General features: G+C 36.6%; 1 protein-coding gene across 8 annotated transcripts in view; it reads right to left on the minus strand.

Annotated features, from left to right (window-relative positions):
- Positions 1–26027, minus strand: part of CCDC15 (coiled-coil domain containing 15) — a 76902-nt gene that overhangs the window by 37927 nt on the left and 12948 nt on the right. For 6 of the 8 annotated variants that reach the window (XM_036123303.2, XM_078058806.1, XM_036123302.2 and 3 more), the window contains 10 exons: positions 24121–24189; positions 22307–22429; positions 21192–21824; positions 20502–20624; positions 20132–20254; positions 18420–18494; positions 17764–17886; positions 17174–17296; positions 10913–11005; positions 9218–9321 (listed from right to left, as the gene is read on the minus strand). In XM_036123303.2, the coding sequence (XP_035979196.2) occupies positions 9218–9321; positions 10913–11005; positions 17174–17296; positions 17764–17886; positions 18420–18494; positions 20132–20254; positions 20502–20624; positions 21192–21824; positions 22307–22429; positions 24121–24189 (1589 nt within the window). The remainder of the gene's footprint in view (positions 1–9217; positions 9322–10912; positions 11006–17173; positions 17297–17763; positions 17887–18419; positions 18495–20131; positions 20255–20501; positions 20625–21191; positions 21825–22306; positions 22430–24120; positions 24190–26027) is intronic. The other 2 variants (XM_036123304.2, XM_036123305.2) reach the window with 2 other exon arrangements.

The raw sequence follows: 26027 nt of genomic DNA on the forward strand, positions 1-26027 counted from the left end.
ATATATCAGTTATAACTCATCTACATCCTTGCCAACATCTGGTACTATTAAGTTTGTCGTCGTCATCTTCTTCTCTTTTAAGCTATTCCAATGAGTATGAAGTGGTATCTCATTGTGTATCTACTGAGTTTCTATTTTAAGATTATCATTTGTCAACTTCTGACTTTCAATTTTATTCTATTTTATAGATTCAGTTCTCTGGTGAAATTCTCCATATCTTCATCTATTTTCTTCATCTTTTCCTCTATTTACCTGAGTATATTAATCAACTGTTTTAAAGTCCTTGTCTTCTAATACCAATATCTGTATCATCTGTGAGTCTGCTTCAGTTGTCTCTTTTCCTCTTGGCTTTTGGTCATCTGGTCTTATCTCTTGACATGCCTAAAAAATTCTGATTGAATGCTGAATGTTGTTTTAAAACAAATTTAAAGGCTCCAAGTGATGTTATCTATAACCAGAAAAAGTTCACCCTTATCTCTGCTAGGCAGAGAATGCAGGGTTCATCAGTTTAATCCAATCAGGACCTCAGCAGAATCAAGGCTGCTTTATAGTTTGGGTAAGGCTTATTCTATAGTTGGTTAGACCATCTTGTTAGTGTAGGACTCTCCATGCTCCTATAGAACTCTACAGTCTCTTTTTGACTGAAAGCCTGGTATATTCATTGGGTCCTACCCCACCCCACCCCCACCTCACCCTGGTGGGTCCTGAACTCTACATGTACTATAAGATTACAGAAAATTTCTCTCTGCTTTCCAGAAATTTTCAACTTAGACCCTTAGCCTTTTTAAAAAATTATTTGCTTATGTATTTATTTGAGAAAGAAAGGGAACAAGCAGGGGGGAGGAACAGAGGGAGAGGGAGAAGCAGACTCCCCTCTGAGCAGAGAGCCCAACATGGGCTCAATCCCAGGACCCCAAGATCATGACCTGAGCCTAAGGCAGACACTTAATTGAGCCACCCAGGCACCCCACCTTTAGCCTTCTTTATTGCACAAATTTAGACATTGGCAAGTGTCTTGAGGAGAAAACTAATCAAGTGTTTGAGACCCCTCAAAGTCTCCAATTTTGTTAATTCAGTGCCTGAAGACTAACAAAAGCTCTTCTTAATTATCTGTCCTCCAGAAGTAGCTTTATGCTTGGTCCCAATTCATGTTGAAACAAATATTGAAAATTCCTAAAGAAATCTTTAGTTCTCACTGTTGCCAGAACTCTAGTTCCTTATTTCCAAATGTGTGTAAGTCAGCCCTCCCTTAATGTTCCACAGGCTTCTCACACTCAATGTCCTAAATTGAACTTGCTAGCTTTCTATCAAATCTAGTTCTTCTTTGGGCATTACCTACCTATGTTAATGGTACTACCATTCATTTAGCTATCCAAGAATAAAGTTAGAAACTACCCTTGACTGCTCTCAACACCAAACCCAACTGGTCATTGAGTCCTATGGATTCTATTTCTTAAATTTTATTAAATATATGACTCTCTGTTCCCAATGTCCCCATCATCTCCTACCTCAGCTACTAAAATAACTTACTAACTAGACTCTTTGCCTTCGTTTTCTGTCCTCTCCAAACCATTCTGTACTGCTGCCAGAATGATCTTTCTAAAATATAAATCTGACAAGACTTATGCCTTAAAATCTTTCAACAGCCTTTTGATAGCCCCTCTGCCACTTCACTTCCACCAATTTAGCCACCCCAAGTTTTCACACTATTTCCCACACATATCTTATACTTTCATACTATGTTCCATGACCATCTAGCAAATTCCAATTCACGCTTCAAGACCCAGCTTGAGTACTAACCCATCTATATATAAAGCCTTTCTTGACCTCCCTAGACTGTCCCTGCCTTACTTCTCATATAGCATTATAATTACTGTTTTCATCTCCTATTCTCCATTTGTCTGGCCTCCCTTGGTGCTCATCCTATTTACCATCATCATCATCACCATCATTATCATCATCATCACCACCACCACCATCATCATCATGGTCATAATAGGTACTATTTACCATGATTTTATTAAATGCAAATACAATGTTAAGTATTTTACATATATTCCTCCATTTAATTCTATCAACAACCTAGGAAACAGGGATTATAATCCTCATTTTGTAATTAAAAACACTGAATCTCAGAGGTAAAGAAACACGCTGAAGGTTACACAGCTAGTAAGTTGCAAATTCGAACCTAAGACTATTTGATTCCAAGCCTGTGCTATGAACCACTACTAACCTGCCACATATTCACATTTAATATTCTCAGCGTACAATGCAGTACCTGGCATGTGCCAGACTCTCAATAAATGTTTGATTGTTGAAAAATACCAAATGAAATAATATATGAAAGCCCTTCTAAATTATAAAACTCTGCATGAATATGATTATTTGCTTTCACTCTCAGTTTATGTTGATTTTTCTACTTCACCATCCTTATCTGCTTCCCCAGTAAACACATATTTCTCCATCTAGGCCCAACTGAAATGTAATAATTTCTCTAACTTTCCAGATGGAATCAATAATCCTGCTTCTGTGTTCTCTGGGACTCTGTACCTACTTCTTCTATTTTAATAATTATACTACTTATTTACATACAATTATTCCCCCATCCACCTTGGATTATGAATTCCTCAAGAAAAGGAACCACATTTTATTTATCTTTGTAATGCCTATGTCTAGGACAGTCCCATGATATGAAAGTGCCAGATTAATGTTTGCTGAACAAATGCAGAGTCACTCTCAAATGTGGATAAGAAGTGAAGTCCTTCCTTTGGAACCCACATTTTCCCTCCAGCTTTATTGAGAGATAATTGACAAAAATATTATGTAACTTTATGGTGTATAATATATGTATCAATGATTTCTTATATATATAGTATGAACTGATTACCATGATATTAATTAACATTTCTATCACTTCACAGTTACCTTTTGTGTGTGTGTGTGATGAGAACATTTAAAATCTATTCTCTTAGCAAATTTCAAGTACTATAATGACAGTCACCATGCTGTACATTATTAGATCCCCAGAGCTCTTTTATCTTATAACTGAAAATTTGCAGCCTTTCACTAGCATCTCATTTTCCCCCTCACACACCTCTCCCTGGTCCTGGCAAGCACCAATCTCTGTTTCTATGAGTTCATATTTTTAGATTTCCCATGTAAGTAAGGTCATAAAGTATTTCTTTCTCTGATTTATTTTATTTAGCATAATACCTCAACATTCATTCATGTCAGAAATGGCAGGATTTCCCTTTTTCATGGCTGAATAATATTCCACTATATATGGACCACATTTTCTTTATCCATTCATCTGCTGATAGACACTTAAGTTGTTTCCATGTCCTAGCTATTGTGAAGAATGCTGCAATGAACACGGGGGTGCAAATACCTCCGTGAGATAGTGATTTCATTTCCTTCAGATATATACCGACAAGTGGGATTGTTGGATCATACAGTAGTTCTGTTTTTAATTTTTTGAGGAACCTCCACACTGTTTTCCATAGTAACTGCACTAATTTACATTCCTACCAATAGTGTACAAGTTTCCCTTTTCTCCACATCCTTGCCAGCATATATCTCTTGTTTTTCATATAACAGCCATTCAAACAGGCATGAAGTGATATCTCATTATGGTTTTGATTTGCATTCCCCTGTTCATTAGTGATTTTGAGCACCTTTTCATGTACCTATTGGTCATCTGTATGTCTTCTTGGAAAAATGTCTATTTAGACCTTTGACCATTTTTGAATTGGATTGTTTGGGTTTTGTTTTTTTTTTCTATTGAACTGTGTAAGTTCCTCATATATTCACCTTATCAGGTATATACTTTTCAAATATTTTCTCCCATTCCACAGGTTGCCTTTTCATTTTGTCGATTGTCTCCTTTGCTGTGCTGAGTGAAGTCTTTTACTTTGATACAGTCCCACTTGATTCTGTTTGCTTTGTTGCTTGTACTTACAATGTCATGTTCAAAAATCATTGCCAAGACCAATGTCAGGGGGCTTACCCCTATGTTTTCTTCTAGGAGTTTTAAAGTTTCAGGTCTTATGTTCAAGTCTTTAATCCATTTTGAGGAGATTTTTGATGGAGTAAGTTAGGGGTCCACTTTCATTCTTTTGCATGTGGATATCCAGTTTTCCCAACACCAATTATCGAAGAGACTATCCTTTCCCCATCATATATTCTTGACTGCTTTGCTGTAAATTAATTGATTTATTTCTATACTCTTTATTCTGTCCCATTGATCTTTGTATCTGTTTTATGTCACTACCATACTGTTTTGCTTACTATAACTTTGTAATATAGCTTGAAATCAGGAAGTGGGATGCTTCCAGTTTTGTTCTACTTTCTCAAGATTTCTTTCACTGGGGTGCCTGGTTGGCTCAGTCGCTTGAGCATCTAACTCGTGATTTCCACTCAGGTCATGATCTCAGAGTCGTGGGATCCAGCACTGCTTGGGGTGGGGAGGTCCATGCTCAGTGGGGAGTCTGCTGGAGAATCTTTCTCTCCCTCTGCCCCTCCCCCCTCATGTGCACATGTGTGCACGCAAGTGTGCACGCTCACGCTCTCTCTCTCTCTCAAATAAATCAATAAATCTTTAAAAAGAAAAGATTACTTTCACTATTCAGGGTCTTTTGTGGTTCCATACAGATTTTAGAATTTAGTATTGCTTTTTCTATTTCTGCTTTGGAACTTTGTTAGGAACTGCATTAACTCTACATATTGTTTTAGATAGTATGAACATTTTAACAATATTAATTCTTCCAATTTACGAGCTTGGACTATCCTTCCATTTATTTGTGTCATCTTCAATTTCTTTCATCAATGTTTTAGCTTTCAGTATATAGATCTTTCACTTCCTTGGTTAAATTTTTTCCTAAGTATTTTATTCTTTTTGATGTTATTGTAAACAGGATTATTTTCTTAATTCATCTTTCTGATAGTTCATTGTTAGTATATAGAAACACAACTGATTTTTGTAAATTGATTTTGTATCCTGAAAAATACAGGAATTACTGAATTCATTTATTAGTTCTAACAAGTTTTTGGCAGAGTCTTTAGGGTTTTCCATATATAATATCATGTCTACTGGCAAACAGTTACAGTATGATTATTCCTCTCCAATTTGGATGCCTTTTACTTCTTTTTCTTGCTTAAACGCTCTGGCTAGGACTTCTAGTAATAAGTTGAATGTAAGTGGGGAGAGTGGGCATCCTTGTCTTGTTCCTGATCTTAAAGGAAAAGATCTCAGCTTTCCTTTTTTTTTTTTAAATATTTACTTATTTATTTGAGAGTGAGAGCTCACTTGTGAGTGGGGGGAGGGGCAGAGGGAGAGAATCTTCAAGCAGACTCCCCACTGAGCACGGGGCCCTACAGGGGCTTGATCTCAGGAGCCATGAGATCATGAACTGAGATGAAACCAGGAGTCGGACGTTTAACCGACTGAGCCACCCAGGCAACCCATGATTTCAGCTTTTCACTGTGGAGTATGATAGCTGTAGGCTTGTCATGTAGGGATTTATTATGTTGAGGTACATTCCCTCTATATCAGTTTGTTCAGAGTTTTTATCACAAATGGATACTGAATTTTGTCAAATGCTTTTTCTGCACCTATTAAGATGATCACATGATTTTTATCTTTCATTTTGTTAATGCAGTGTATCATACTGATTGATCTGTGGTGGTTGAACCTTCCTTGCATCCTTGGAATAAATCCCACCTGATCCTGGTATAGGATTCTTTTAATGTACTGTTGAATTCAGTTTGTTAATATTTTGTTGAGACTTTTTACATCAATGTTCATCAGGGATACTGGCCTGTAATTCTCTTTTCCTGTAGTGACCTTGTCTGGTTTTGGTATCAGGGTAGACCTTGTAATGAGTTGGAAAGTGTTCCCTCCTATTCAGTTTTTTGGAAGAATTTGAGAAGGACTGATGTTAATTCTTCTTTAAATGTTTAGTAGGATTCACCAGTGAAGCCAGGTCCAGGACTTCTGTTTCTTGGGAAGTTTTTGATTACCGATTCAATCTCCTTACTTGCAATTGGTCTGTTTAGATTTTCTATTTCTTCACATTTCAGTCTGGATAGATTGCATGTTTCTAGAAATTTATCCATTTTTTTTCTAGGTTGCCCAATTTGTTGGCATATAATTGTTCACAGTAGTCTCATGGTCCTTTGTGTTTCTGTGATATCAGCTGTAATGTCTCCTTTTTTGTTTATAATTTTATTTATTTGAGTTCTTTTTTTTTTCTCTTGGTTAATCTAGCTAAGCATTTCAGTTCTGTTTATCTTTTCAAATAACCAACTCTTAGTGTCATTGATCTTTTCAATTTTTTTCCTATTCTCTATTTATTTCTGTTCTAATCTTTATTATTTCCTTCCTTCTGGCTAACTTTGGGCTTAGTTTGCTCATCTTTTTCTAGTTCCTTGAGTTGTAAGATTAGGTTGCTTATTTGAGATCTTTTTTCTCTGAAGGCATCTTGTACCTATAAACTTTCCTCTTAGAGCTGATTTTGCTGCATACCATACATTTCAGTATGTTGTTTCCATTTTTGTTGTCTAAACATTTTATTTCTCCTTTGATTTCTTCTTTGATCCATTGGTTGTTCACAAGTGTGCTACGTGATTTTCACGTATTTGTGAATTTTCCAATTTCCTTCATTACTGATTTCTACTTTCATACCAATGTGTTTGGAAGAGATACCAGATATGATTTCAATCTTCTTGAATTTGTTAAGACTTGTGTTGTGGCCTATGTGGCATATGATCTATCTTGAAGAATGTCCCATGTGTTCTTGAGAAGAATGTGTGTTCTGCTACCATTAGATAGCTTGTTCTGTATATGTCTGTTTGGTCCATTTGGTCTTTAGGGTTGTTCAAAACCAATGTTTCCTTATTAATTTTCTGTCTGGATGATCTATCCATTGTTTAAAGGAGGATACTAAAGTCTCCTACTATTATTGTACTGCTGTTTATTTCTCCTTTCAGTTCTGTTAGTATTTGCTTCATGTTTAGGTACTCTGTACATGTATTGCCAAAGCAAGCACTGTGTTTAGATACTCTGGTGCTGGGTGCATAAATATTTATAATTGTTACATCATCTTGATGAATTTACCCCTTTATCACTATATAATGACCATCCTTGTCTATTGTGACCCTTTCAACTTAAAATCTATTTTGTCTGATATAAGGATAGACACCCCCACGCTATTTTGGTGCTCATTTGCATGGAGTATCTTTTTCTATCCCTTCACTTTCAGCCTATATGCATCCTTAAAGCAAAAGTGAGTCTGGTGTTAGTGTGAGTGTGGTATTAGCAAAAGAATTGACAAATAGGTCAGTGGAACAGAACAGAGAGCCCAGAAATAGACCTGCATAAATATAGTTAACTGATCTTTGACAAAGGAGCAAAAGCAATACAATGGAGCAGAGACAGTCTTTTCAACAAATGGGGTAGGAACAACTGTGCAGAAAAATGAATCCAGACACAGACCTTACACCCCTTATAAAAATTAACTCAAAATGGATCATCGAGCTAAATGTAAAACACAAAATGATAAAACTCTTAGAAGATAACACAAAAGAAAATCTAGGTGAGGGGCGCCCGGGTGGCTCAGTCGGTTAAGTGCTTGCCTTCATCTCAGGTCATGATCCCAGGGTTGGCTCCGGGCTCCCTGCTCAGTGGGGAACCTGCTTGCCCTCTCCCTCTGCCCCTCCACCCTCCCCCAAAGCCCACTCATGCTCTCTATCTCGCGCTCTCTCTCAAATAAATAAATAAAATCTTAAAAAAAAAAAAAAGAAAGAAAATCTAGGTGACTCTGAGTATGGCAATAATTTTTTAGATACAATACCTAAGGCATGAAACATAAAAAAAGTGATTGCAAGCTGGACTTCATTAAAATTAAAATTTTCTGCTCTCTAAAAGACAGTGTCAAAAGAATGAGAATTAAAGCCACAGATGAGGGAAAATATTTGTAAAAAATATGTGATAAAGGATTATTATCCAAAACTACCAAGAACTCTTAAAATTGAAGAATAAGAAAACAAATAACCCAATTAAAAAATGAGCCAAAGACCTAAAGAGACACGTCACCAAAGAAAATGTACAGATGGCTAATAAGCATATGAAAAGATACTCCACATCATAGGTCATTAGGGAACTGCACATTAAAACAACAATGAGATACTATTACACAACTGTTAGAATGGCCAAAATCCAAAACACTGACAACACCAAATGATGGAGAAGATCTGGAGCAACAGGAACTTTTGTTCATTGCTGACAGAAATGCAAAATGGCCCAGCCACTTTGGAATAAAGTTTGGCAGTTTCTTTCAAAAGTAAACATACTCTTACCATATTATCTAGCAAACATACTACTTGGTATTTACCCAAATGAGGTGAAAACATACACTCACATGAATCTTGCACATGGATATTTAAAGCAGCTTTATTCATAACTGCCATATCTTTGAAGAAACCAAGATTCCTTCAGAATGTGAATGGATAAACAAAACTGTGGTACAACCAGACAGCAGAATATTACTCAGCACTAAAAAGAAATGAGCTGTCAAACCATGAAAAGTTATTAGAGGAAATTTAAATGCATATTACTAAGTGGAAGATAGACAATTTGAGAAGGCTACATATTGTATGCCAACTATATGACGTTCTGGAAATGGCAAAACAATGGAGGCAATAAAAAGATCAGTAGTTGCCATGGGCTGGGAGGAGAGAAAGATGAATAGGTAGAGCATGAAGCATTTTTAGGGCAAACTATTCTGTATATTATATCATGTGGATATAAGTCATTATCCATTTGTCAAAATCTAGAAGAATGTATAACACCAAGAGTCCATCCCAAAGTAAAACATGGATTACAATGTGTTACTGGAAGTTTACCAGTTGTAACAACTGTACCACTGTGATGCAGGATGCTTACAGTGGAGGAGGCAGTCCACGTACACCACAAGGGGGTAAATAAAACTCTCTGTACTTTCTGCTTAATTTTGCTGTAATCTTACAACTGTTCAAAAAAAAAAAGTCTATTAAAAAAACATAGCTCTTAACTACCTTTCATATGTCTATCCAGATAAAAAACCATTGTTTCCACTATGGATCAGAAGGCAAAACCACTGCCTGATTATTTCTAAAACTTAGCTTTCAAAATCATCTTAACTGGTAATTTAAGGCTCATAGTAAGGATCAAAGAACTTACTTTTCAACTTTCCTCTGATGTTCTTTTTGTCTTTGTTGTTCTTTTACTTGTTCTCTCTCAATATCCATGAAAAGTCGTCTATATCTCAGGTATTGCTTTTGACGCTAAAGGAAAGAAGTTAAAATTGTTGAGAGACTATGGACTCCGGGAAACAAACTGAGGGTTTCGGGGGGTGGGGGAGGGAGATGGGCTAGTCTGGTGATGGGTATTAAGGAGGGCATGTACTGCATGGAGCACTGGGTGTTATACGCAAACAACGAATCATGGAACACTACATCAAAAACTAATGATGTACCGTATGGTGACTAACACAACATAATAAAAAAAAAAAAAAAACTGTTAAGATTCTGCTCTCAGAGGACTTTCCAAGGAAGGAGAATATCCTTGTGCCATAGATATGCTAGGTGATACAAAAGTCACATCGAATTAAGTCCTTAATTTCCTTCTATTTTATGGTGACCTAGGATAATATCACATACAGCAAGAGCTTTATATTCTCAAGCACATAGCTATTAGATATTACAGACAAATCAGAGAAAGAAGTACTAATTTAGTTTGCCCTTAGTATAGTCCTTTGTCAACAGCACTTGAGGAAATGACTGTATTTGATATGATAAGATATATTACTATATTTATTCTGTATTTCCAAATAATAAGTACTATAGAAGCAGGGCCAAAGAAAGAATGTGAGAGGTATTTTATAAAAGAACAACAGTCACTTTAAATTTTCAAAATTAAAACCACATCACAAAAGTATACTCTAAGCCTAGCCTCATATGGTAATAAAGCGGGAAGAAGGACTGAGGAATATCTGAACACCATACTTTCAAAGGGAACAAGTATAGGAGCGCCTGAGTGGCTTAGGTGGTTAAGCGTCCGACTCTTGATTTCAGCTCAAGTCATGATCTCAGGGTCGTAAAATCAAGGCCCACATCAGGCTTGTGCTGGGCATGAGCCTGCTTGGGATTCTCTCTCTCCCTCTCCCTCTGCCCCCCGCCCCGGAAAAAGGGGAGCAAGTATAATAAAAGCAAGTGCTATTGTCCTGTGGGTTTATATATTCTCTGGGTTTATATATTCTCTTTTAAGGACACAAGCTACTTAAAGGGCACTGGTGTACACATAGACATGTTTTTGCCCTTTGAGTAGCTTATGTCCTTTTGGTAAAAATTATTAAAAGTCTAATAGCTGGTTCTTAACGCTGAGGCCATCACAAGCATCAGTGGTATTTTTTTAAAAACACAGATGCCCCAAACCTACCTTTTCATATACTGATCAGTATATCTGTTTGGGTTCAGGCATTTGTATTTTGAAAAAAGCTCCACATCTGATTCTGGCACATGGGCAGTGTTAAAAACTGTTGGTTTAAACCAACTTTAGATTAAGAAGGAAAAAAAAAAAAAAAAAAAAAGGAAGTCACAAGTGAAAACCCTTCCTTTAAGTTATTGTGACAAATACACACTAATGGGAAGAATTCACTAGGATCAGATCTCTGATTTCACATCAAGGAATCCTAAATCCTAGAAGCTTGGAAGAAAAGTTCAACACATTATAATGACTCAAGTAACTTCTTTGCCTTTATCCATGGAATTTGTAGTACAGGCTCTTAATGTGTAAGAACACAGTAAATCATTCCCAATTTCACATATACTATTATAGTAGAAATACTGGTGTCCAAAAGCAATTATCATTACGTACCTCTTTCTTGTCTTCTTCATGATCTACTCCAGATTGGAGTGTCAGTGGAATTTGGAATTCAGTGTTCAATTTTGATTGATAGTCATCATAAACCTGTTAGAAGTCCAGTCACACAAAGTGACAAAATTGCCAAAAGCTAGCCCTGTATGTGCTTTTGATATTTTCATCTATTGTTTCTTTTCTCCTGCAAACTTAACCTCAACTGGATAAAAACAAACAATTAAAAAATCAATAAAATAAAATAAATTAAAAAAGAACAAAAGAAGCAGATTCAGAAGAAATAAACCAAAGGAAATGACTCAGGTCAAAAACATGGGTGAATTAATAACAAATCAAAATGTTCAGAATGAAAGTTCTTCTAAAGTGGTCACTTGAAATCACTCTGAGTTTGCTTAGGACAGAATCCAGGATATAAAGCCAGATCCCTTATTATCTCAAATCTGTAATCATTTTCAATGTACACAACTCTTTAGGTGGGTGTGAGCCCAAATAAGAACCTGAAAATATTATAACATCAACTGACATGGAAGGGAGGAAACTGGAGCTAATTTTCCCCCATATTACTAGTAAAGCCTTATGACATAACTTGGTATACCTACTTTGTTATGGGTCAAATTATGATCTCTAACTTTTAGAATGAAAGCTTAGTATTACTTTTTTTAGCTTAAAAGTTATGTATCTTTTAGCAAAGTTGCAGGATATAAGATCAGTATACAAAAATCAATTGTATTTCTTTATACTTGTAATGAACAATCTGAAAATGAAATTAATGGAAAAATCCATTAAAAATACCATCAAAAAATTACTTAAAATAAAATTAACAAAGTTGGTGTAAATTTTGTACTCTAAAACCTACAAAACATTGTTGGAAGAAATTAAAGAAGGTCTAAATGAATGAATGAAAAGGCATGAAAGGACAGATAAGATGGCAGTACTCCCCAAAATGATCAACAGATTTAATGCAATCTCCATCAAAATTTCAGATGACTTCTTGTAGAAGTTGACAGGGTGATCCTTAAATTCAAATACAAGGGACCCAGAATAGCTAAGATGGTTTTGAAACAGAAGAACATAGTTGGAGGAATCACTCTTCCCAATTCCAGTACTTACTACAAAGCTACAGGAATCAAGAGAGTGTGGTACTGGCATAAGAACAGACTTAAAAAAAAAAAAAAAGAATAGATTTATAGATCAATGGAACAGAACTGACAGTTCAGAAATAAACCATTATATTTACAATCAACTGATTTTTGGCAAGAGTGTTCAATGGGTAAGCATTTCAACAAATGATGTTGGGACAACTGGCTATCCACATGCAAAAGAATGAAGTTCAATTCCCACCTTATACCACATATGAAAATTAATTCAAAATCGATCACAGACCTAAATGCAAGAGATATAAAATTCTTCGAGGAACACATAAGAGTAAATCTTCATGATCCTGCATTAGGTGGTTTCTTAGATATGACATCAAAAGCACAATCCAGAAAAGAAAAAGTAACTCAGACTTCTTCAAAACTAAAAACTTTTGTGCTACAAAGGATACCATCAAGAAAAGAAAAGGAGAGCCTACAAAATGGGAGAAAACATTTGTAAATCATGTAACTAATAAGGGACTTGTATGGAGAATATATTAAGAATTCACAAACTCAATAATCAAAAGACAAATAACTCAATTACAAATTGGGCAGATAATCTAATAAGCAGTTTTCCAAAGAATACAAGTAGCCAATGAGACATGAAAAGATGCTCACTAATGGGGCACCTGGGTGGCTCAGTCAGTTAAGTGTCCGTCGTCAGCTCAGGTCATGATCTCAGGATCCTGGGATTGGGCCACGCATCAGGCTCCCCGCTCAGCAGAGAGCCTGCTTCTCCCTCTCCCTCTGCCTGCTGCTCTGCCTACTTGTGCTCTCCCTCTAGCTCTCTGTCAAATAAATAAATAAATAAAATCTTAAAAAAAAAAAAAAAAGATGCTCACTATTAACCATCAGGAAAATATAAATCAAAACCATGATGAGATACCACTTCACACCCATTAATATAGCTATAATTAAAAAGACATTAAGTGCTGGTGAGGATGTGAAGAAATTAGGACCCTCATACACTGTTGGAAGGAATGAAAAACAGTGCAGCCGCTTTGGAAAACAGTTTGGCAGTTCTTCAAAAGGTTAAGCATAGAGTCCCCATATTCCCAGCAATTCCACTCCTTGGTATACTCAAGAGAAATGAAAACACATATCCACAGAAAAACTTGTATGCAAATACTCACAGCAACATTATTCATAATAGCCAAAAAGTAGAAACAATCCAAATGTCCATCAATTGATGAATGAATAAATAAAATGTGCTATATGCATAAAATGGAATGTTATCTAATGAGAGGAATAAAGTACTGCTATATGCTACAAGGTCAATGAACTTTGAAAACATCATGCTAAATGGAAAAAACCAGTCACAAAAGGCCATATGTTCCATGATCCAATTTATATGAAATGTCCAGAATAGGCAAATCTATAGACAGAGAAACTGGTTAATGGTTGCCTAGGGTTGGGGGGTGGAAGAAAAAGGAATTGGCTGCTAATGGGTAAGGACTTTTGGGGTATGATGAAATGTTCTAAAATTCATTGTGGCAAACTTTACACAACCCTTTGAATATACTAAAAACACTGCACTGTACACTTTGAATAGGTTAATTATATGGTATATAAATTACAGTCAATCCTCAATATTCCATACTCTTTATTTGGGAATTTGCCTATTCACTAAAATTTATTTGTAATCCCAAAATTAACACTTGTGATGCTTTTATGGTCATTTGCAGACATGTGACAAATTTGAGTCACCAGATATGCATGTTGCCAGCTAAGGTTGAACAAGGTGATGCTCTGCTCTTTTTGTTTCAGCCTTCAAACTGTAAACAAGTATTCTTTTCAAGGTCTATTTAGTGCCAAGGTTTTTGTATTTTTGTGCTTTTTCTTGGTGATTTCACTATTTAAAATGGCTCCCAGAGCACCTGGGTGGCTCAGTCAGTTGAGTGTCTAACTCTTGATTTCAGCCCACGTCATGATCTCAGGGTCCTGGGATCGAGCCCCAGATCGTGTCAGGCTCTGAGCTCAGTGGGGAGTCTGCTTGAGGATTTCTCTCCCTCTCCCTCTGCCCTTCTTCTGGTTCACTCTCTTGCTCTCTCTCTCTAAAATACATAATTTTTTTAAAGAGATAAAAATAAACAACAGAATAAAATAAAATAAAATAAAATGGCTCCCAAGCACAGTGTTGAAGTACTATCTAGTATTCCTGAGCATAAGAAGGCTATGATGAGGGGCGCCTGGGTGGCTCAGATGGTTAAGCGTCTGCCTTCGGCTCAGGTCATGATCCCGGGGTCCTGGGATCAAGTCCCACATCTGGCTCCTTGCTCAGCAGGAAGCCGGCTTCTCCCTCTCCCACTCCCCCTGCTTGTGTCCCCTCTCTCGCTGTCTCTCTCTCTGTCAAATAAATAAATAAAATCTTTAACAAAAAAAAAGAAGGCTGTGATGTGCCTTATGGAAAAAATACATGTATGAGATAAGCTCATTCAGGAATAAGCTATAGTGTTACTGGCTCTGAGTCCATGTTAATAAATCAACATTATATATTAAATAAGGTATCGTTAAACAGAAATTCACATAAAATAAAGTTAGGTATTGATGAGTGACCAAAACATTGTGATCAGAGGCTCACAAAAAACTAACTCTGTATCTCCCCTAGGAACAGTGGTTTAGTATTCACCAATTCAATGTTTGTGGCAACTTTATATAACTACCGTGAATAACAAGAATTGACTGTATACCTCATTATTTTTAAAATTATTCATTTGTTATAGATAAAATCCGAAAATGATACATAGCAGAGACTGATGGTAGTTATTTCTGGAATTTTGGGTTATTTATTCTTTTTGTTTGTGTTTACTTTTGCTACAATAAAAACGAAACATTTTCTGCTTTCAAAAAAGAAAAACCAGGTTTTCAGCACTGGGCAAGGGGTAAGCTCACTATGGACCTGTCTGTCTCACTGATTCTAACTAAAGATTCCAGGAAATGTGGCCTGTGGTATCTGGAGAGTGTAGGGATTGGGTATCCTGAGGAGGAATGAGCTAGCAAAGTAGATTCCTCAAATCTGTGTACGAATTGGTGTATATCCCCAAATCGCCCCTGAGTTATGCACGCATGGGATGGACCTAAAGGAGTATAATGAAGGCTTTGAAAATTGAACTAACGTTGGAGCCACTCTTCACAGAAGGTGAGAAAGAACTTATAATATAAACGTAACCAGGTTGATTGCCTGCTAGAACAAATAAACAAAAGATGCAACATTCTTCAGAGGATTTCAACAGAAGCCAGAGTCTCACAATATAATATTCAAAATTGGACCAGAAGAAAGGATGGCAAGAGAATCCAGAATATGGCCAAAGACAGATAACTCTTCTTCTGACATAGTAGGAACAGGTAAGAATGCCAAAAAAAACAAATGGCTGAGGGAGGTAGTGCATGATGGCTTCTATTTTCTTCATCAAAGTCTGAGAGTATGGGGATGTAGCAAGAGCTTTACAAAGTATTTAAGATTTACTATTATTAGTGTGGGCCATAGGAGAGGGAGCTGACAAAGGGCAAGCAAGAAAAATGCTAAGCAGCATGGGGGACACAGCAGCTGTGACCATAAGCCCAAAGTATGACTGTGATCTAAATCTACACTGTTAAAGTGTTTTTTCCAATAAGGTGGGATTATTTCAGGAGCCTAAAAGGAGAAAGGACTGATCCAGGAGATCGAGGCTTGTATGGCAGAAGGACAAGAAGAAGAGCTTCTGACCACCAAGGCAGCACCCTCAAGCAAACAGAGTTAGGTATGCCTCTTCCGTGCTCAGTTAATGCCCTATGCACCCTCCACCATTAATTATGTTGCTTCATAAATATCTGCTTATGTGTCAGTCTCTCTTTAGATTGTCTGAAATTTGAGTTCTGTGTCTGATTCACAATTGTATCTTTGATATTTAGCATCTAAACAATGGCTAACACCTAACAAGGTGTTCAATAAATGTTTAATTGATTAATTCAAAACATATTTAGCAAGAGACTATCCAGTACCAGGCACTGTACTATGAAGGCTGTCCATACACTGGTAAACACATCAGGTGTGATACCTCTCCTCATAAAGCTTACAGACCAGTGGAAAACATGCTAAATCAATAAATTATTACAAATTGTTTTGTGTAGTGAGAAGGAAAGAGAACGCAAGGATAGAGAAAAACAGAAGCGAGGAGACCTATTTTTAATAAGGTGGTCAGGACAGTCTTTTCCAAGGAGAGAACATTGAAGCTGAAACCTGAAGGACGAGAAGGGACCAGCTTTGTGAAGAAAAAAGAGAAGGATAGCCAGGCAAAGGAAAAAACATATGCAACAGACCTGAGGTAGGAAAGAGCCTGGCATACTTCGGGATATATAAGTAACGATGTAGAATAAAACACGACAGTGTACCTTTAGGCCAACCTCATAGAGACAAACTAAAAATTATAAAAGAGCTACAGTGTAGTCCTGAAAACCTCAGCCCAAATCCTACTTTCTGTCTTTATGCTCCTTTTCTCCTGCTGCTCTCTTAAAAGGGCCAAGAGGAAATGTCTCTTTATCTCTTTTATATATCCTAACAACACTGGTTGCCTGAAGGCTCTGTCGTTAAAATAACATAAAAATCACATGATAGAAATTATCTAGACAGTGATCAATTCTAGTGGGAATAAACTAGACTTCAGTTAAGCCATGGAGGAATCTTAGGAGGCCAGATTATTGTAATGTTTTCTTGAAAAACTATAGATCTTAACTCAGTACATCGAAGCTTAGGCAATATAACCCTAATAAGCTCCAGCCTACACCCTGAACAGCTTATTTCTTGGTGATCCTGTCTTATGCTCTACTAGCCTATCGATGGAGATCTAGGCCTGGCCATTGGGTGGAAGATCCTCCTGACCCCTCTCCCTCAGAAACCACTCATTTCTTCCCCTCTCATGCCATAAAAGACAATGGCCATTAGAAATACACCTCTTATAAAGAACACACATATAAAATACAGTTTTTCCAATACCCTAGGTTTCAGGAGAGCACTAAAGTAATCTTAGGTCAGGATAAATTTTACACACTATTAACTAAAACAAGAATCTGTTTGTTGCTCAGCCTTACCACTCCCAGCTCTGTAGGTGCCTGCAATCCTACCTAAATTCCATTACTCATACTCTACCTGTCTTCTGCTGGAAGCCTCTGTCTGGTGCTTGGCTGGCAGATGCTGCTGGTCGTCCAGAAGCAAATCCTCTTGCCATCTTTCAGCTGTCCCAACAGACGGCTGCTGCCTGAAGTATAAGCTCTAAAAGAATACAAAAGCAGTCACCAAAATATGTGAGCAGTGACATAATGCTAGTAATGCTGCAGGGATAGCCCTGACATACTCTATACAGGTCTGTTAGATTAGTCGCATACATTATGGCATAAAAGTAGACATTACACTCCTTGCCACTATTATGGATCTTAACTATATCCACAAAGCAGTCCTAAGTTTCTTCATCTATAAAACAAGGATAATCACAGTATCTATCTCCCCAGATTATTGTGAGAATGAGAAATGACACAATGGATACAAAATTCTAGAACTATTTTGGTTATGGAAAGTGCTTAACAAATGTAAGCTGTTACTCATATTATTAATAGTATTAATAAGAGAGAACACTACCAGAAGCAACAGAAGCACTGTTGTTAGAAGCATAGCTCTGGCAAGCCCAGATCAAACTCTAACCGATTTACTTTCTGTTTACTTTTGACTGCACTCTGCTCTACCTGCTCTCCGGCTGAACCTGGATCCTGGATATCATGTAAATCATATTTGTGGTGCTCTGGAAATAACTCCTTTCTCCATCTTTCATCTGTCATATTACGTAAGGCCTGCCCATAGTTCCTGTGCTAAAAGACAACGTAAACATTGAACATCAATTGTCGAAGCAGAAGCATCATGCCAGGGCAATGGTAAAAGCCTCAGTGAAGAGGCCTGAAGTAGTTTCAACAGGTCAGAATGGTATGATACATCACAGAACTAGAGGACAGGATAGCTTTGCCCACTATTTACTGACCTTAACACTAAATCCCCAAGTAGTTACTATATTTCCCTGTTAAACTTGCGCCAAAATCTAAGCAATTTATTCTCTGCTACTTATTCCTCACTATGCTCTGCTCTACTTATTCCCCAGAGAGCGGGATCTTTTTTTTTTTTTTTTAGATTTTATTTATTTATTTGACAGAGAGAGACACAGCGAGAGCAGGAACACAAGCAGGGGGAGTGGGAGAGGGAGAAGCAGGCTCCCAGCGGAGCAGAGAGCCTGATGAGGGGCTCAATCCCAGGACCCTGGGATCATGACCTAAGCCGAAGGCAGACGCTTAAGAACTGAGCCACCCAGGCACCCTGAAAGGCGAGATCTTAAACACTGGGTGAAACATACCGATGGCACTCCAGAAGCAATTCTTCTTTCAATCTCCCATTTCTCACAAGATGAGGGTTGCTTGATATACTTGCTCTAAAGGAACAACAAAATACAAAACTATTTAAGCAGAAATGATTAGTGACAACTAATGACATCAGTGACAACTCCAAAATAATGATACTAGGGGAGGATAACATACCAGAGTTGGTGTGCATGTGTGCCTGCATGTGTTAATACAAAACTCCCATATATAAATCAAAGTAGGAAGGAAAATAGTATAATGAATCCCAAGATACCCAACCCCCAACTTCAATAATTAGTAACATTTTTTTTCCATCTGTCTCTTTTCCCACTTTTTTCCTGGACTATTTTAAAGCAAATCCCAGATTATTCTGGTACTTTTTTTCTTTTTTTTTTTTTGCATGGGGTAACTCTTTATTCAATAATATGTTTGGAAGAAGTAAGGCAACAAAGTAATATTTTTACAATGTTGCTAGCATTTTCCCAAGGTACAGCTAGGAAACAAGCTTGTGTCATTTCCACAAGCACTCCTACTAGATGTCCCCAGTAACTCCATACACAAAAACTAGCAGTGGTAAAAAGTTCAGGTAGTTCTGAGGTGGCAAACAGCTTGTTTTATCCTTCCTCATAACTGGTTTGCAAACTGGTAGAGCAGAATGTCTGGTTTTGGTGTACTCAGTTGGCCAAGAGGAGAAGCCCTTCGGTATTTATAAAACTAAATGCAGGAAGTCAAATATACTCCAGGATGTGAGCTTATGCAAATGTCTACTGTTAATCAATCAATATTATATGAAAGCTGTCTCTTGGTCAACCCAAATGACAGATATGCTTTCTCACCTGGACAGACTTTAGGTCTGGCACATTTTGAAATAGCTGAAAATGTTATGCTCTTAGCCTCACTCTAGAAGCTTTAATTCTATGTAGCCTACATGTGAACTAACTTGATAAGCTCCAACCCAAATCTTAAGTAATTTCATCTGTTACTCTTTTAGGAAGGAGAGTCTTCCCCCTGTATTCTGCTCTACCTGTTCTCTAGGGGAAGCTCGGTCCTGGGTTTTAGGTTCAACATACTGATTATACTCCAGAGGCAATTCATTGCTCATTCTCTCTGCTCTCATAAAAGATGGCAGTTGCTTGAGAAACATGTTCTAGAGGAATAAAAATAAAAAGCAAACTGTCTGACCAGGGCAACATGCTAATCATAATATTGTAGGTTTCAGTGAGAACTCCAGGGAAATGGTACCAGGTGAGGATATTCTGATACATTTTAACTTGAACAAGGATATAATACTTTTATTTTATGCTATTTATTTTTTAAGGATGTAACACTTTTAGCTCAACTCTGTAAACCTGAATTTTTAATCCTAAACCATGTACAGAGTAGTCTGACAAACTCCCCGTATGTTAAGTAATTTAGGATCTGCCACAACTTCCCACACTGTTCATGTAGGGACAGTGTGTTGGTGGTAATACTGGGGGCTTCAGCACAAGTTGTAGCATAATCTTAGTAAACTAAAATAGTTTGATTCTACAATAAGAATATGAATGTGATCTATCAACCTTCTAAATGACAGAATTGATTTGGCTGATATAGTTCATCAGACCAGGGTCTTTTGCACCTGTTTCTATACTTCATGTTACCGATTATTGAGAATATATAAAATCCAGTTACTTTATCTTCTGTTTATCTCCTTTTTATTTTGGTCTACCTGATCTCTGATGAAGGTCTGGTCCTGGAGTTTAGGAGGCAGATACTGATAACCTGCCAGAGAATAGTCTTCTCTCCCTTTCTCACTTGACATATCAGAATATGACTCCTTGAAGCGTACTTTCTAAAAGAAAACAAAAACACTAATTATAAATTGTCCAGTAGGAGTAATATGATAGTAATAATACTATAGGCTTTATTGAGAGCCTTACAGTAATTTTTTTAACTCGAGATAATGTGAAATATGGAATAAAACAGAAAGCCATACTTTCTGTCATTTCCGAAGTCTAGGTGAGGACAACCTTTGCAAGTTCCAAACTAAACCCTTAACGATTCAGTTCCTGCTGGACTCTCCCCTTTTTCTGTTCTACCTTGTCCCTGGTGGAGGTCTGATCTTGATGCCTGGGTAGAATATCCTGATGGACATCCAGAGGAAACGCCTCTCTCCCTCTTGGGCCTATCAAAATTGATGCTGGCTGCTTCAAATTTGCTTCCTAAAGAAAGAACAAACACAAAATACCAATTGTTCAGTTAAGAAAGATCAGTTAACCAATACTTTAGGCTGTGGTGAGAATTCTGGCATTAACTGAGGTCAGAGTATAACTGAACATATGAAATAGAAGAAAACACTATATTCTATTCCACATAAGCCCACTTACAACCCTATGTAATTTACTTCCTGTTGATCCCTTTCTTCTTATTTTTGGCCTAACTGATCTCTGATGGAGGGCTGGCCTTGGAACCTGAGTAGTAAAAGATACTGTTGCACACTTGTGGGCCACTCCTTGTTCCATCTTTCAGCTGTCAAAGCAGATAATGGCTGCCAGAAATATTTTTCCTAATAAAGATTAAAAAAAAAAAAGTAAATTGTCCAGTAAGGGGTAATGTGCTGCTAATACTTTAATATTTAATGAGAACCCCAGACTTTTGAGGAATTAATGAGGAAACTATTTTTTCCAACTATGACTCTCCAAATCAGCTGCAATTTAGTCCTTGCAAATCCCACTCCAAAATTTAAGTAGCTATTTCTTCTTGTTATATCTCCTTTCCACTCTATTTACCTGATCTCTGGGTAGAAAATGCTGATGCTGGTCTTTGGGTAGAAAATCCTGGTCCTGAAATTTGGATTGAATATTCTGGTCTTCAGGGAGAACATGCTGGTCTCTGGGTGGAAAATGCTGGTCCTGACATTCGGGTAGAATATCCTGGTCTCTGGGTAGAAAATCCTGGTCTTTAAGTAGAAAGTCCTGGTCCTGACATCTGGGTAGAATATTCTGGTCTTTGGGAAGAACACACTGTTCTTTGGGCAGCAAATCCTGGACTTTAGACACAATACTCCCATCATCTAGTTCAATATTCTGGGCTTCTGGCATAATACCCTGAGTTTTTATCTTAACAGCCTGGGCTTTAGGCTCAATGGCCTGGGCTTCGGGCTCAACAGCTTGGCTTTCCAGCTCAATAGCCAGAGTATTGAGTCTTGGCTCAACACTCTTGGCTTCTGGCTCAATACTCTCAGCTTCTAGCTCAACACTCTGGACTCCTGTCAAATCACCCTGGGTTTCCAGCAGATCACATTGGGCTTCTGGAAGATAATCCTGGGCTTCTGGAAAAATATTCTGAAGGCCTTGAAGATCTAATTGCTTTTGCTCTTCCTCTTTCATCACAGCAAATAGTGGATTTTTGAACTGTACTTTCTAAAAGTGAACATAAACATCAAATATAGAATGCCAGGTAGTAGCAACACTCTAGATTTTCCACGAGACTCCTAAAATAATTTCAAAAAGATATGGTAGTCAGGGGTGCCTGGGTGGCTCAGTGGGTTAAGCGTCTGCCTTCAGCTCAGGTCATGATCCCAGGGTCCTGGGATCAAGCCCTGTGTCAGGCTCCCTGCTAAGTGGTGAGCTTATGTCTCCCTCTCCCTCTGCCTGCCGCTCCCCCTGCTTGTGCTCACTCACACACTCTCTCTCGCTCTCTTTCAAATAAATAAAATCTTAAAAAAAAATTAAAAATATGGTAGTCAAACAAATTACCAGAATAAAATAGGAAATTATAATCTTTGCTCGACTTAACAGAACCTAAATCTATAATCCCAAACTAGTACAACAATATGGTATCGCTAGTCCAAATCACACTTAGTTTAATTTTTATTATACTATCTCCTTTCACTCTGCTTTACCTGAACTCTGCTGAAAGGTTTGTCCCTGTCTTCAGAAAGGAGATCCTGCTGGTCTCCCCAAAACGAATTTTCTGTCCCTTTCTTATCTATCATAATAGATGAAGATTCCTCAGAGTCAGGTTCCTACAAAACAACACAATCAACAATGAAAAAAAAGTATCGATTACAGGTATAAACAATGTGATTACAATAAAATCCTGGGATTCAGCACACTATTAATATAATTTGGCAGGTCAATATAATCAAATATTATAAAAACAGGACATTACAAAAGAAGCATAAGACTATATAATGAAAATTATAAAACACTGTTGAAAGAAATTTAAAAAGATCTAAATAAATGGAAAGAGATCCCATGTTCATAGATCTCAGAAGATAGTATTAAGACATTGATAAACCCTCAGTCAACTGGTTTTCAACAAGAGTGCCAAGAAAATTCAATGGAAAAAGGATAGTTTTTCAACAAATGGTACTGGGAGAAGTGGATATCCACATGCAAAAGAACTAAGTTAAAACACTTCCTCACCACATATAAAAATTCACTCAAAATAGATTATAGACCTAAATGTAAGAACTAAAATTATAAAATTTTAGGACACATAGCAGAAAATATTGATGACTTTAGATTAAGCAATGGTTTATTAGATACTACATCAAAAGCACAAGCAACACAAGAAAAAAGAGATAAACTACACCAAAATTAAAAATTTTGTACAAATGATAGCATTAAGAAAGTGTAATGACAACCTACAGAATGGGAAAAATATCTGCAAATCATGTATCTGATAAGGGACATGTATCCAGAATATATAAAGAACACTTATAACTCAATAATAAAAAAACCAAATACCCCAATTAAAAAATGGACACCACATTTGAATAGACATTTTCTCCATAAGAGACATATAAATGGGCAATAGGCATGTGAAAAGATACTCAAGATCATAAGTCATCAGGAAAACACAAATCAAAAGTATAGTGAGATATCATTTCACATCAGTAGGATGGTTATAATCAAAAAGATGGACAATAATAAGTATTGGTGAGGATGTGGGGAAATTGGAACCTACATATATTGCTGATGGAAAACAGCTTGGCAGCTCCTCAAACTATTAAATACAGAGTTAGCCTATGACCCCAAAATTCCATTACTAAAGAAATGAATGTCCACAAAACAACATGTACATAAGTGTTTGTAGCAGTTATTCACAAAAGCCACGAAGTCCATCAACTAATGAATGGATATACCAAATGTGATAAAGCCATAAAAGGAATATTATTCAGCAATAAAAAAGGAAGTACTGATACATTCTGCAACATAATGAAAATATGCAAAGTGAAAGAAGCCAGTCACAAAGACCACATATTATATGATTCTATTTAGATGAAATGTCCAGAATAAGCAAATCTATAGAGACAGCAAGTAGTTTAGTGGTTGCTTAGGACTGGGGGTAGGGAAAGGAGTGAATGGGAAATGACAGCTAATGGGAATAGGGTTTCTTTTAGGGGTGAAGAAAGTGTTCTAAATTAGATTACGTTGACAGTTGTACAAACCTGTGAATATACTAAAAACCACTGAAATGTATACTTTAAATGGGTAAACTGTGTGGTATATAAATTATATCTCAATAGAACTGTTAGGAACAAAACAATACTGGACATTAGAATCTTAACCCTCAAACCCAAACATAATTAGCTGTGGACGGCTCTAACAAGCCATTATTTTTTCCCTTTATTCTTTACATTTCCCTCCCTGATTTTCTATAAATTTCTGGTAATGCGAAGTAGTTAAAAGACCAAAGACCTTGACAGACCTTAAAGGTCAACTGTCCTCTTGTTCCTGTATTTATCTTGAGGGATGATGACTTCCTATAAAGTGCTTTCTGAAAAAAAAAAATTAATACAAATATAGATGGTCTAGAGAAAGCAATATGCTCATGATACTGAGTTTTTGTGAAAGATCTGGAATGATTTTAACAGATGAGGGTGGTTTAATATAAATAAAGAAAAACACGTGGTGAGTTCTACTTCAGATTTACAAACAAATCACTCACACATCAAACATGGAGTGAAATAGGCTGCTAGGAGAATATATTAACTTTATAAATGACAATTTGTCCCTATCCCAGCCAGGATCAGTTTTAGGAGGCTTATGATTTTATCTTGGTGACCTGACAATGTGCAAGCAAGTATATCTTCTATTTGTATCTCTATATCTGGAATAACAATAAGAACCAGACAGATTCTAAGGTCAGTAAAAAGTCTAACAAGGAAATGAAACCAGAGTTCAACTGGGTTATAGATTGTGTCCTTTCTGACTGGCAGATTTCCACTTCATACAACTGAGGGGGTAGAAAACTGTTCAGAATTGAGGGAAAGACCACATACTTGATATAAGAAATATAAAAAATTACACTAATTTCTTTTATCAATCTCATTTCTATGGAATAGATGTTTCCAATGTTTTAGCTGAAAAATACACATGCATTCTTTGGAAGTAGCAGTCAGTCTGAATTCATCATCATCATCATCATAATGAATTACATTTAAATGGCATCTCTGACATATAAAACTGGTTTATACAGGATGTTATCTCAGACTTAATTCTTCTCCCTTCTACTGAATGATGATTTCAGTCAGACCTGTAAACAAGTACTTTTTCTGGAAAAACATCAACTGAAAGGTTTGAACATGTTTCACACAATATAAAATATGAGTCTCTAGGATCTGATGACTCTTTTTTTTTTTTCTGGTTTACTAGAATGTGTCCAACCACTTCCTTCTAACAGTACTCTGGAGTCAGTCTAATGTCACAAACTGGAGTTGCCAAATCCATTAGGTATGAAAATTGTCTAAAAAAACAAGCCACTGAGAAGAATTTAGGTACAAAAGAAACTCTATCTTGAGAGTCATAACAAGACAATGCTAGAAAAAGGTAACCATACTGAATGCATCTGGGACGAAATGCCGTATGTGACACACACACCCATGCCCGCTTGTTTCTTATATTTAACTATGAATGTCTTAATTACCACTGAAGAGAGAGACATTATAGGTTAGCATTCTACAAACTGTAAACATATAAGAGACAAATGTTTTTGATGGTTGTGTTGAGATACTTAAGGAAAAAAATACAAAAAATATATATATAATCTAGGAAGCAAAACTAGGAAAGAACTAAGTAAGGGACAGAGGTGGATGATGGCCAAAAAAAAAAAGCAAAAAAGATGAAACGGTCCATTTTACTAGATGCTGCCTATCAAAACTTGAAATTAATGCCAAAATGAGTAAACACAGGAAAATACATGAGTTTGTTTTTAACATCCAAATTTGTGAACACTGAAATAAGTAGGCACAGAACAATGTCATTTTACAAGTATCGCCTTAAATATCCTTTTAAGTCACATTTAGGTTCCAATTATTCACTCTAACCTTGTACTTTGAATTAAAAGAATTTCTTTCTTTTAACAGTATCGGTTTTTTTCCTGATTAGAAAGTAAAATATGTGCATTATGGAAAATTTTTTAAATAGAGAAAACCGAGAGAAAAAAATAAAAATCACCTGTAATAACGCTAACCAGAAATAATCAGTATTAACCTCTTGGTCCATTTCTTTCCAGGCTTTTGTCTCTGCACACAGCATTCCCTCCCAATCTCTTTATTTTGCTTTATTTTTTTTATACCACTTATTGTTTGAAATTATATTCTACATTTATTTGCT

Source organism: Halichoerus grypus, chromosome 11, assembly GCF_964656455.1.
Source record: "Halichoerus grypus chromosome 11, mHalGry1.hap1.1, whole genome shotgun sequence".
Lineage (NCBI taxonomy): Eukaryota > Metazoa > Chordata > Mammalia > Carnivora > Phocidae > Halichoerus > Halichoerus grypus.